This window comes from Vipera berus (genome assembly GCF_964194415.1).
Source record: "Vipera berus genome assembly, chromosome: 12".
Lineage (NCBI taxonomy): Eukaryota > Metazoa > Chordata > Lepidosauria > Squamata > Viperidae > Vipera > Vipera berus.
Window position 1 is genome coordinate 19,414,399 of NC_138215.1, and position 12,861 is coordinate 19,427,259.

Here is a 12,861-nt window from a genome sequence, read left to right on the forward strand (position 1 = left end):
GGGAAGGAGGAGGAGGAGGAGGAGGAGGGTGGAGAAGGAGAAAGTTTGTTTGCCCAAGTGCATATCTTGCAAACAAGCTCTGAATTGTTTAAACAGGCCAAAGATGGATAGAATCTAGGTCAGTCTTTCCTCAGTCTTGGCAGCTTTAAGATAAATAGACTTCAACTCCCAGAATTCCCCAGTCATGCAAAATCTTCACATTCTTTAAAATTGGGCAATTAGAGTACGCAATTGAGAAAAGTGCAGCTTACAAAAGCTAATTGCGTCGCATGTCACAATATTGGCACTAGAATGCATGTTTGAGTAAAACTGCAGCATCAGATGTAAATAGAATTAATTTCTTCTGTGATCCTTAAATAGAAAGAAGAGGGTTTTTGAGAAAATTGGTCATTTGTCCTCCTTCTGCCTGGAATCTGACCAAGAAGCTGCGCTGTCAGCACACCCACTCTCGAAATGAATTGCTGTATTTGCAGTTCATCCCTTCTCCCTGAGAATCTGCTCCCCTAATCTGTTGGTTATCTTGTAGAGAGAGGAAACATAAAGCTGTTCTCTTCTTCAGAGAAGGTAGCTGGGCATTAGTGGACATGAAGTAGTTAATTGAGGAGAGAGCTAAAAGACCTTTTCTCTGGGTGGTGTGGATGGCTTCACCTGCCTTCCGACGTTTTCAAGCAAAGGTTGGATAGTCCATTGTCTGGGACAATGTTTCTCAACCTTAGCAACTTTAAGATGTGTGGGCTTCAACTCCCTGCAAGCCAACTGGAGAATTCTGGGATCTGAAGTCCACACATTTTAAAGTTGCCAAGGTTGAGTAGCACTGGTCTGGGACAATCTGGGGATTCCTGATCTGGTCAGGACTTGGACTAATAGAACTCCAAGATTTTTTTCCCCAACTTTGGGGTTCTGTGATTGGTCATCCCGCTAGAAGAACAGACAGACCCACGTCTCCCGCAAACTGACGCTGATGATCACAAAGCTTTCAAGATTCATTCTTGACATGACAGATTCTTCCAAAGAAAGCCCACCATTTTTGGAGCATGCAACTCTCCCATTTGATAGATTTCTTTTGGTCTTCTAGACTGTTTTTAATCCCAAGTATATGGTCCTCAGAAAAAAGACGTTCTCCACTCCTGCCCAAATGCATGGTGTGTGATGATTCTTTGGTTAGTGTTGCTCAACCTGTAGTGTCTTCCTTGGGTTGTGTTGCAGGTCTGTCCTTCTGTTCAGGTCTTGAAAATTGAGCTCCGTCACAAATTAAGCAAGAAGCGGGTTTTGTAAACTGTAAATCCAATCAACTAATAAATAGGTTCCATCAGCAGCTAACCTAGACCTGGAGTTCAGATGGACCAGCGAGTGTTCAAGAAACTGGTCTTCATTAGATGATATGGAGTTATCCCCCCATCTAATGTCTGTAATTGGTACTACAATGTTTACTCCTTGAAGGTTTTCTTGATTTTCCCACAGCCAACCACTTTGCAAAATCAGTTCTCTGTAGCATTTGCAGGAAACGTTCCCAAATGCCTCACTGAATCTATCAAAAAAAAATTTAAATTGTCCAATCCATCTGGTTGTGTGTTTTTTTTGCAAGAAATTCTCGGGGTGATGAACCTCTTCCTCAACGCTGCTTCTTTTTCAGTGTCTTTTTTTGGAGATGGCCATGTGGAGATCCCCTTGATCCACACCTACAGCACCATCCATCTTCACGTGCAGTTCCTCACCAGCTATCGTAGTGCCCTCCTCTTCTTGGCTGCTGGGCAAAAGGACTACCTTCTTCTAGAGCTTCGTGCTGGTGTCCTACAGGTCAGCAAAATATTTCCCCGATTGAGGAAAGGGGGTAAAAAGAATATTTAGAACATAGAATAATAAAGTTGGGAGGAATCTTGGAGGTCTTCTAGTCTAGCCCAGGGGACAATATACCTAGGTCCACTCTGCTGCCATCCCCATTGCTTAGAGCTATAAAGGCAGGGGAGGGAAGGAATAGAAGCCCTTGGGAACAGGGGTGCAATTATGGGATTAAGCTGGAGGAAGAACAGAGCTTTACTTCCATCAGCGGGAGAGGAAAATGTCTAAATTTTGAATGTCAGAAGGAGGACAATGTTTTTTGTTTCTTTCTTTGGAAAGGAATGGTATAAATTTAATGCGGAAAGGAGTTTGAACCAAGACTATTCCTTCTTGGTTGTACCATTCCGCAAGGGTGAAGTCATCTCACCCTCGTCAAGGCAGCTAGCAAAGGCAAAGTTCTCCTCAACCTTCAGAAGATGGGATCTGACTGTCCAATGTGTTTATGATGTCTTTTGTCTTCTCTTTGTGCAGGCCAGAATGGACCTGGGCTCCGGAGAACTGTCTGTCAGATCCCCAGCAGAACTGCAATTCAACAATCTTGTGACTCATGATGTTGATCTCCTGGTGACAGATGACAAGATGATATTGATTGTGGATGGCCTCTTTAATACCTCCACAGACATTCCAGAACCTCTTCAAGAACTGGACATTGATTATGGGCTCTACGTGGCAGGTACAGGAAACCTGGAATTGCCATATCTCGCTGGAGTGAGTTTGTCATTCCGGGGCTGTCTCCATACTCTGACATTTAATGATCATGATGTCCTCTCTGCACTGGCAACCAGCACTGGCATCAAAGCATCCCATGGCACCCGTGAGGGATGCAGTGAAGAATTCTCTGCTGGTCCTGAGGTTCCTTTGGGCTTCTTAGGATCAAACTCTTATATCACATTTCCTGGATGGGAGGCAAGGAATGGAGGAACCATAGAGTTTGTGATCACCACAAGTGTCAGACAGGCCCCTTTGCTTTACCAGTCAGGGGTGGGAAAGGATTTCTTCTACCTGGAGATCGTTGATGGACACTTAAGAGGTGTGGTGGAGAAGGGGAATGGCCTGGTGCTGCTTCACAACAACATCTACCTCAGCAACGAGCAGGATCACTACGTCAAGGTCTACATGGACAATCGAAAATTTGAGATCCTGGTTGACTACTATGTCTCACAGACCTCAAGCAAGGGGATCCATGGCTACTTTGATCTTCAAGGACCTCTTTTTCTTGGTGGTTTGAATGAGAAGGCTGCCAGCAGAATGAAAGGCCGTGGACTGGGCTTTATACCCGCAAACAGCTTCTTCAATAACTCCTTTGTGGGTTGTATAGAGGACTTGAGGATTAATGAGGAAAGGATGAGCCTACAAGATGCTCTTGTCACTAAGGACATAAATGCTGGCTGTGGAAAATCAGACCAGTACTCAGATTATGAGAACGTTTATGAACAGGATGAGGCCACCACAAGCTCTCCTCTAGACAGTTGGCAAGGCCCTGTTATGGAGCCCTGTCGCCCAGATCCTAGCTTGCCACCAGTTTTTACCAATTTCACCAAACTATTGCACATCAGTCCCCTGGTAGTTGCTGAAGGGGGCACAGCTTTTTTGGAGTGGTGGCACACTCAGCCGACCATTGACCTCAACCATGCGAACATCAGGCAATCTCAAGTGCTCTTCAGTGTCACTACAGACCCAAGACACGGGCAGCTGGAATTAAACCTCTCCAAAGTCAGGAGCAGAGGCAAGTTCACTCTCTTGGACATTGTGAATCGGAAAGTCAAGTATGTTCATGATGGTTCTGAGGGCCCCATGGATCAGCTGCTCTTGGAGGTGACTGTAACTGCCAGAGGAGATATTCCGGAGTGCTTATGGCAAGGCCAGATATATTTGCTGCCCATTAAGATCAACCCAGTCAATGATGCTCCCAAAGTGGTTTTTCCAAGTGGAGATCACATGGTCATCCTGCAACATACACGCAAACATCTCCACCCAGCCATCCTTCAAGCCCATGATGACGACACCCCCTGTGACAGCTTGCAATTCCAAGTGCTTGGTGGGATAAGAATGGAAGAAGGATATCTGGAGTACGACTCCCACCCTGGAGTCCCAATTGAAGAGTTTTCCTGTAGAGACCTGGAAGCAGGCCACGTGGTCTATGTCCATCAAGATGGGCCTGTATCCACTCTTACCATCCAAGTGACCGATGGCATGGTGATGAGCCCGGTGGCCACCTTGAGGATAGAAGCAGTGGAGCCAGATATCCAAGTCCACAACAACACAGGACTCTTTGTCCTACAGGGGGACAGGGTTTCAATAACCAAAGCCAACCTTTCTGTGGATCTTAATGCAGTCCAGCAAAAAGTGCCTGTGTTGTATCACTTGACCTCCTCTCTCCAGTATGGTGAGATCCAGAAGCAAGGAGGGTTGAGTGGAGAGTGGAAGAAGACAGAATCTTTTTACCAGCAGGATATTGATCAAGGACGCGTCCGCTACGCTAGCACAGATGACGAACATCGAGTAGAAGACACGATTGAGAAGCTGCAGTTCACCATCCAGGTGGGCCAGAAGATCTTGAACAACAACAGCTTCCCCATCAGAATTAAAAGGGCTGCCATCAGGATGAAAACCATGATCCCCCTCCGGATGAAAAACGAGAAAGAGAAAAACATCACATTTGCTGAATTGGAGGCAGTTTTGGAAGAAGCAGGTTCTAACCAAGTGACTTTCCACTATGTGATCCTTCAGACTCCAAAAAAGGGAAATCTTGAACTTCAGGACACCCGGCTGGCTGAGGGCTTGAGTTTTACCCAGGAAGATTTGCAGAGAGGACAACTGAGTTACGTTGCAACTGTTAGAGATTCCAAGGAAACAGAAGATGTATTCCAGTTCCGCATCATGGCTAAACCCCACTATTCCCCTGTATATACTTACAAAATAGAGATAGGGGGAGATCCAGATAGCCCTGTCTTGACTAATGTCCTTTTGTCCATTTTAGAAGGAGGACAGGCCATCATTACCAAGGACTACTTGTTTGTCAAGAGTGCCAACAGCATGAACTACATATATGAGGTGATTGATGGTCCCAACCATGGTAAGCTTCTCTGGAGAACCCCTGAGCCTGGGTCAACCAGGGAGGAGACAATAGCAACATTCACCAATGAAGACATCCTGCAAGGTCGCCTTGTCTACCAGCATGATGATTCTGAGACTCTAGAAGATGACATCCCATTTGTAGCCATCAAGCAGGTGGAAGGAAGCTTTGACTCGGAGGCTGAGGAGGTGAGAGGTGTCTTCAGGGTCTCCATTCAGCCTGTCAATGACCACACCCCAGTTCAGGTGGTCAACAAGGTTTTCAATGTAGTTCGTAAAGGTCAGCGCCTGATGACCACAGAAGACATCGCCTTTATCGATGAAGATTCGGGCTTCTCAGACACACAGTTGGTGTTGGTAAGAAAAGATATTCTTTTTGGTAGCATCATTGCCGCAGACGATAGAAGTAGCCAACTGTATCGTTTCACTCAAGATGACTTGAGGAAGAAAAAAATCCTTTTTGTCCACTCAGGAGCTGACCGGGGCTGGATTCAGTTCCAGGTTTCTGATGGTCTACACCAGATCACAACACTTCTGGAAGTGCAAGCTTCAGACCCTTACCTCAAGATCAACCATACTGGCTTGGTTATTCACCAAGGTAGCCAAGAGGCCATTGACTCCTCTGTCCTCAGAATGGAAACCAACATGGACATCAGGAATGACCAAGACATCCTCTTCCGTATCCTGGCCCCACCCTTGTGGGGAATGTTGCTACGAGATGGCCAAGAAATAACATCTTTTACAAAAAGGGATCTCCTGGCAGGAGATATTATTTATCATCACAATGGGAGCAGAGATTCTCAAGATACTGTTCACTTTTCTGTTGAAGCAAACCAGGTGTCTGTGGAGGAGACACTGAAAGTTACCATATTAGCAGATTCCCACCCTGACCCACTAAATCTTGTTCACAACGAGAAGATACACATCCTCCAAGGAGAAGCAATGGCAATTAAAAATGATTACTTGCTGGTAAGCTATACTTGCCCTAATTTTTTTGGTTTCCATATTTACTCTTCCTTCCTTCAAGACTAAAAGAAAAACTCTATAAGGAGATTCAGGCATCCAAGTTATATTTGTCTCAAGGCTGCTTTTTCAAAAGGCAACCAGACTGTGTTTTTTCCTCGAGAAAGAAGATGTTTCGCTTCTCATCCGAGAAGCTTCATCAGTTCTGTTTCCATCCTTCCATCCTCCCCACCATACAGTCAGAACTGATGAAGCTCCTTGGATGAGAAACGAAATGTTTTCTCCCTCGAGGAAAAAAACACAGTCCAGTGGCCCTTTGAAAAGCACCTTTGAGACTAAAAAATAGTCCTTAAAATAACAAGCAAGAGGACTAGGAACATTCTGTGAATTTAAGAATTAAGGGGTCTTTAAGACTTATTGTTTAAGGAAATTTAGATAGCGATCATGTAATATGTGTAGTTGTAGAAGTGCTGGAAGTTCTTGGAGGCTACCTAAGCTCACCAGAGTTTATTACATTAAGAGATTCAGATGTTTACTATTAAGCTTACCATGAGAGCAATTGGTTCCATTCACGAGTCCCCCTTATTAACAAGAAGAACCATCAGATGTGATCAGTGTGAAACCAAGAAATGTTAAACTGTTCCTTCTTCATCCAATTTGCAGGTCGAGCATGACGAAATTGAACCCCAAAACATCATCTACACAATCATCAACTCTCCCAACTCAGGATTTCTGGTGGCTTTGTCTGAAAACCATGCTTCAGATGAACCTCCAAGCCTGGATCCCATCCAGACCTTCACCCAGGAAGATGTAAATGAAGGCAAAGTCCTCTTCCTCCATTCCAGCCCTGAGATTCAGAGTGATCAGTTCATGGTTGATGTTACTGCTGATGGAGTAGATGCTCTGAAAGGGGTAGTGGTGGACCTAGAGATTCTTCCCATTTCAGTCCCTTTGGAGGTTCACAATTTCACAGTGACTGAAGGACACAGCCAGGTGCTTTCCATGGATATCCTGAATATTCCCACCACTTACTCCTCATCTTTTGATGTAGAATTTGTGGTTGTGGAGATACCAGAACATGGCACTTTCCAGAATATGGAAAGACCTGAAGAAGGCAGCTTAAATGTTTTCTCCTGGGATGAGGTAGGAAGCAACACAATCTCTTCAAGTTTTTTTTATTTGAAATAAATACATTCATTCATTCATTCATTCATTCATTCATTCATTCATTCATTCATTCATTCATTCCAGGCCTCTTGAAACACTTCTGCTGGCTTAGAAATAATGCAGGATTTACTATCATATTTGAGAAGCTCAAGCTGAATGGATAAACCCTAATTCTTTAGATCTTTGTAACTTACGTCTATAATGGGCAGGCTCCATTACAGTCATAAATCAAGGACTACCCTAGTTCTCCAATCTGCAGATCTGCAATTCTATAATTGTGTGCAAAAGGAAACTTCCTCCACCAGGAAAATAAAAGGGCATTTCTCTTTTAATTTAAAACACAGCTGTCATTTTTCGTCCAATCATATGGACACCTGTAGAGGAAATGTGAAATGCATAGGTGATAGTCATCCATTATGTGGAATATGGACACGCACCTTTGCTGGATGCAGACTTGGTATATAAAAAGTTGCCTTTTGCCGGCCCTCTTTGTGACATCCTCTTCCTATGCTATTTGGGATAATGTCTAATCTCTTTAAGATTAATTGGCTGGGTCAACTGATCCCGTTTTCCTCGTGACTCAACACGACCTGCTAAGCAGGTTATGCAAACAGAGCTACCAAATTAAACACTGTCCATTGGTTCAAACAGCGCACACCCATTATTGTCCATCTAATAAACCACATCTCTGGGTTTCTAGATTCCCCAACCCTCCATGGCACTGAACGATCATTCTATATCTGTGTATTCTCTGTGACAATTAGACATCAAGGAATATTGGCTTGCACAAACATCTTGGTGGACCCAAGTTTCAGATTTGATGGAGAGCCAATTTCTTTGAGATTTAATTTCCCCATCGTGTGTTTAAAATAAATGTGAGAGGGGTAGAATTTGAGCTGGGAATCTTGTCATAACGTCCTCCTTGCATTTAGGTGGAGAATCAGCTCATCAAGTACATGCACGATGGAAGTGAGTCCTTGACTGACAGATTCACAGTCATTGCCAATGTTTCTGAAGTTAATCAACAGAGCCAACCCAAGACCATCTCCATTAGCATCTCTCCAGTCAACGATGAGGCACCAGTGCTAACGGTCAACACACAACTGCAGGTATTTACTTCAAGAGTGGTGGGTGGAATTTTGAGGTTATTCCAATGGGTTGTCCCCAAAAGTATTATTCTACTTATAGCTATTAAGTAGAAGCTTCAGATGGTCATGGAGACACCTACAAGTCTTGGTCTAACCAGGGGAAGTAGTCTAACTCTAAAATATATATTTATTGTGGATTATTTTCAGTTGTTCAGTTGTCTCCAGCTCTTTATGACCCAATGGGTATCATTTTACCAAGACTGAACATCTTTCAGTTTAGTAAGGCTCTCCCTACAGGTGTCCTTAATGTGCAACCACAATTAGGACCAGAATATCCATCACTAACCAAAGCGGTTGATAAGTGAATCAACGTCCCCTGCAAAGGAGTACCCAAATACCATCTCATTCCTTTTGCCATCTTTTGCCTGGCAGTGTAAGACGCTGGTCGCAAGATGGCAGTAGAAATCCATGCAACAATTTCCAACTTGCAAGAGAAGTTATGGCCAAGTTATGTGTGGGGTTTTTTTAAAATATAAAAGAGGAAAAAAGAAAACATTCACTCAAATGCAGGCAGTTTTCAATCACTAGAGCATTGTTTCTTGATTGGAGGTTCTGGGAATTTCTTATTTATTAGGAGGTGTGTTGCAGCCAGTCCAATCCTACCATCAGGAATTTCTTCCCTTCCAGTTTTAACTCTCTAGATCTCATCCTTCCTTCTGGGGTTAATAAAGAATGGAACATCTAGTGTTGTGATGACTTAGCAAAGAGCTTTGTGTGAATCCAAATGAGGAATAATGATTGCAGGCAAAGGCTGGCCAGCAGAGTCCCTAGGTATTGATGACTGCCAAGAACCCTTCAGTCAGTTCTGCTCTAAACAGATCCCAGAATTAATCCCTTGAAGAATTTTAAAAACACCAAATCTGGGATGCAAAATTCCAGAGAGCCATTGGCAGGAAAGATGGAATTAGAATTAGAATAATAGAGTTGGAAGGGACCTTGTAGGTCATCTAGTCCACCACCACCACCACCCAAGCTGGAGACCCTACACCCAGGGTAGGCAACCTTGGCTCTTTTATAAATCATGGACTTCAATTCCCAGAATTCCTGAGCCAGCATAGCTGGCACAGGAATTCTGGGAGTTGAAGTCCATGAGTCATAAAAGAGCCAAGGTTGCCTACCCCTGCCCTACACCATTTCTGACAGATGACAGTCGAGTCTCTTCTTGAAAGCTTCCAGTGATGAAACTGCTCCTTCTCCTTCTCCAAGCAGATCAGGATAAGTGGTGTCAAAGGCCAACTCCTGAAGGACATTTTCCACTGGGCCAGCACAAAAGACCTTATGCCAGAGGAAGGCGGACAAAGTCCACATGGAGGGTTTTTTGTTGTTGTTGTTTAGTTTTATTTTGAGAGACAGGATGTTGTGGAGAACAAAATTGAGGGGGAAGATGTTATTAAGAAAGAATAAATCCAAAATGACCGAAGGCGATGTCCTCATTCTGTATGATCTCACTGTTGAACAGATGCTCAACAAGATCACGCAGGGGCCAGAATTTTCCTGTGATTCTTTTTTTTAAAAAAATTGTTTTGCTTTCAAGGACTTGTAGCAACTCAGGATTTATTCCAAAACTGAGGCTCTTGCTTAGCGCCCGCGAGCAAAACAAATTGAAACAAACAAACGTGAAATGATTTTTCGAGGTCAGAGGTGGACATTTTTGAGTTCTCCTCAACTGAAGCATTTCTTAACCTCATCCATATCCTATTCAGACTCAAAGCTGGGTTGGTGACCGACTTCGGTGTTTTCGCATCTTTCCTGCCAGGTCGAAGAAGGGGGCACTGCCGAGATTACACCAGAAATTCTCCAGAGTAAAGATGAAGACACCCCTTTAGAAGAAGTCATCTATTCCATCAGGACCCCGGTCAATGGGAAAGTGGTGTTGGAATCATCACCTGACAGTCCAGTCCAGAGGTTCACCCAGGCCCAGATAAACAGCCATCTCGTTCGGTTCATCCATGAAGGTCCGTAGTAGAGTGGAGGAGAGCAGGAGGTTTGGGAGCAGAGATGACAAAGTAAAGAACTCTTAACTTCGGCCAAGTCAGATGGTTGAATTAACTAGCTCAGCCTCGTCAGTTCTTCCGAGTTTCAGATATGGGTTCCACCCACCCACCCACCCAGTCCTCCCCAAAGATGCCAAGATTGTATTTGAGACCTTTCTCCAGACCAAGATATGAGATGAAAGAAATATTTCTCAATTCCCTATGGGAGATATCTAAAAGCAGAGTAATCTCAAAGAACAACCAGGGTATGGTTGGATTCTCTTTGGCTTCTCCTGGGTTGGTCTTCAAATTTCCAGTCGAGTCTATGTTTAATTTCCCATTTCAGTCTTACCCAAGGTCAGTCCTGCTTAGTTTCCAAGCCTACACGAGATTAGCCAGCTCTTTCCACCTGCTGAGACATACTGATTTTTAAATCCTTAATTTGCAGACCAGCCCAAGGCCACCTCGGGAGTGAAAACTATGTCCAAGGGAAGCTTGCAATCCAAAACATGCATTATGCCTACTTCCACAGTAAATTCAAGCAGGGGGTGCCACTTTCTACGTGGACAGGACAAGATAAGGAAATCCTAACTTTTGCAGACAGTACAATCAATCAGAAATCCCCAATAAAAGTGCAGATTAAAGAGCAGATTGTTTTAGAGATCACCAGGCAAAACAGGTACCCATGAAAAAGTGGTGGGTGAACATCAAATGAAAAAGAAAAGCAAGCAGGGCATTGGAGTATCCCATCAGGAGGGCCTAAGCAGAATTAGTCCTACCAAGAAGTAAAACTGCACACCAACATTTTTCTACAGGCCCCACTTGCAGTGTCCAATATCCAAAAGTAGAAGAGGTCAAGAAGTTAGGATATGAATGACCGTACCGTGTGTCCTTGTGTTCTAAGCTCCTTTTTGGTTGTCGTCTCTAGGACCTCTGGAGGGAGGGTTTTCCTTTGATCTATCTGATGGTGAGAACATGTCTCCGGGACACTTCTTTGCTGTGAAAGCCCAAAAGAAACTCATCATCAGTCTTAAAAATAAGCAAGATCTGATGGTGTGCCCAGGTAAGATGTCTACTGATGTCTTCAGTTTCAGAGACAACATTATTCTTTGTGAAAGGCTAGGCTAGTCTAAGTTATGACTAAGTTATGTCACCAGCTTTGCCATGAAACCCTTCCTGGAACATCTGTCTCCTGATGTCCCCTCCATTGTGTCCCCAGCTCTACTGTTAAACTAAATTTCCTCTCCTTTGCATGCAAGTCACTTGTGCATTCATGTGTTGTCAATGCATGGAAGCGCTGTGAGGTGAACGTGATGTGCATACGGAATACATCAAGCCTTTAGAACCTGGAGAAATCTTTTCCAATTCTTTCATAGATGAGCAACGTTTTCATTGTGTGGCATCCTAAGGGACGGTTCTCCCTGTCTTTTACTTTTCAAGGATCTTCTCAGCCACTCAGAAGTCAGAACCTGAAAGCAGTGACCAATCAAGAAGAAGCTGAAAAGTCTTTATTTTACATCATACGGCAACCTCCAGAGTTTGGCAAGCTGTTGAATAGCCAGAAGAACAAGGGGGAAGAGCTGAGAAATTTCACCCAAGCTGAGGTTAAAATGTTTGGGACTTTTTTGTGTGACGTAGGACACCAATCTTAATTATGTGCTTTGATCATCAACTCTAGAGGAAGGGTTAAAAGTGGTAATCTTTTGGGTTGGCAGAAATCATTTTCATTTCTTCCTGGTTTGAGAGATGACCAGATGTGGTATGAATCTGTTTCCTTTTAATCACGTGGAAACTGGGTCTACAATATTCTTCCTGAGAGGTTTTTTGGAACAAGGAGCAAAAAATGGGAGAAGAAAAGGAACACAAAATTCATTCACTTTTTCAGGCTGGTAAAGTCAGTTTACTATAACCTGAGTGCACCAACATTAAGTAGTGGAGGACAAACATCATAACAAGGATCTGATCTCTCCCCACTTGGAAAAACAACATCAGGGGGGACATGAAAGAGCATAACTGGTGGTTACAGACCATCAGCGCTTCCATGGGGGAAATAGAAGGACAAAAAGAGGAGGATTTGGTTGGAGTGATGAGGCAGCCTACATATCAACTTTCTCCAACTAGATGTTCTTATGTACTTCATCTCTCACCAGCCCCCAGCCAGAAAAAAAAAATTCTTTATGCTGACTTGGTTTTGTAGGAGTTGATGTCCATCATGTCTAGAGAAATCCAACTGGGGAAGTCTCCTTTTGCATGGATACAAGTAGACCGACCTAGAACCCAAAGGTCCAGAGAATAAGAGGATCCAATCAAACTAATGTTCTTGAGTCTTTTCACTTTAATGAATGTTTTGTCTTTGGCAAACAGGTAGATGCTGGAATCATTGCATACCACCATGAGATGCCACCAGAACCTTTCTGGATCCGTGAAGATAATTTCCACTTCCAAATTGCTTCTCCGTCGGTGACCACAGACCTATTTGTCCTTGGTGTGGTCATATCGTTCGAGGCCAGCTGTCCTCAGAGCAACTCTCAGCTGTGGAGAAATAAAGGTAGGAAGCAGAGACGTGGAGACATGCTCAGAAAGCAGATCGGTGGCTGCTAGGAGACTGGAAGGTTTTTAAGGGAGCGGAGTTATTCTGCTACGATTGGGCTGATCCATGAATCAGAACACAGTTATCCAACCAATTGCGCAATTCT

The 12,861-nt window shown here is 43.8% G+C and overlaps 1 protein-coding gene across 1 annotated transcript in view; it reads left to right on the forward strand.

Annotated features, from left to right (window-relative positions):
- Positions 1–12,861, forward strand: part of CSPG4 (chondroitin sulfate proteoglycan 4) — a gene marked incomplete at its 5' end in the record, with an annotated part of 43,148 nt that overhangs the window by 26,376 nt on the left and 3,911 nt on the right. Inside the window, 8 exons of the mRNA XM_081337751.1 lie at positions 1,634–1,797; positions 2,311–5,883; positions 6,541–7,020; positions 7,977–8,153; positions 9,949–10,147; positions 11,094–11,228; positions 11,606–11,769; positions 12,530–12,713. Of these exons, the coding sequence (XP_081193877.1) occupies positions 1,634–1,797; positions 2,311–5,883; positions 6,541–7,020; positions 7,977–8,153; positions 9,949–10,147; positions 11,094–11,228; positions 11,606–11,769; positions 12,530–12,713 (5,076 nt within the window). The remainder of the gene's footprint in view (positions 1–1,633; positions 1,798–2,310; positions 5,884–6,540; positions 7,021–7,976; positions 8,154–9,948; positions 10,148–11,093; positions 11,229–11,605; positions 11,770–12,529; positions 12,714–12,861) is intronic.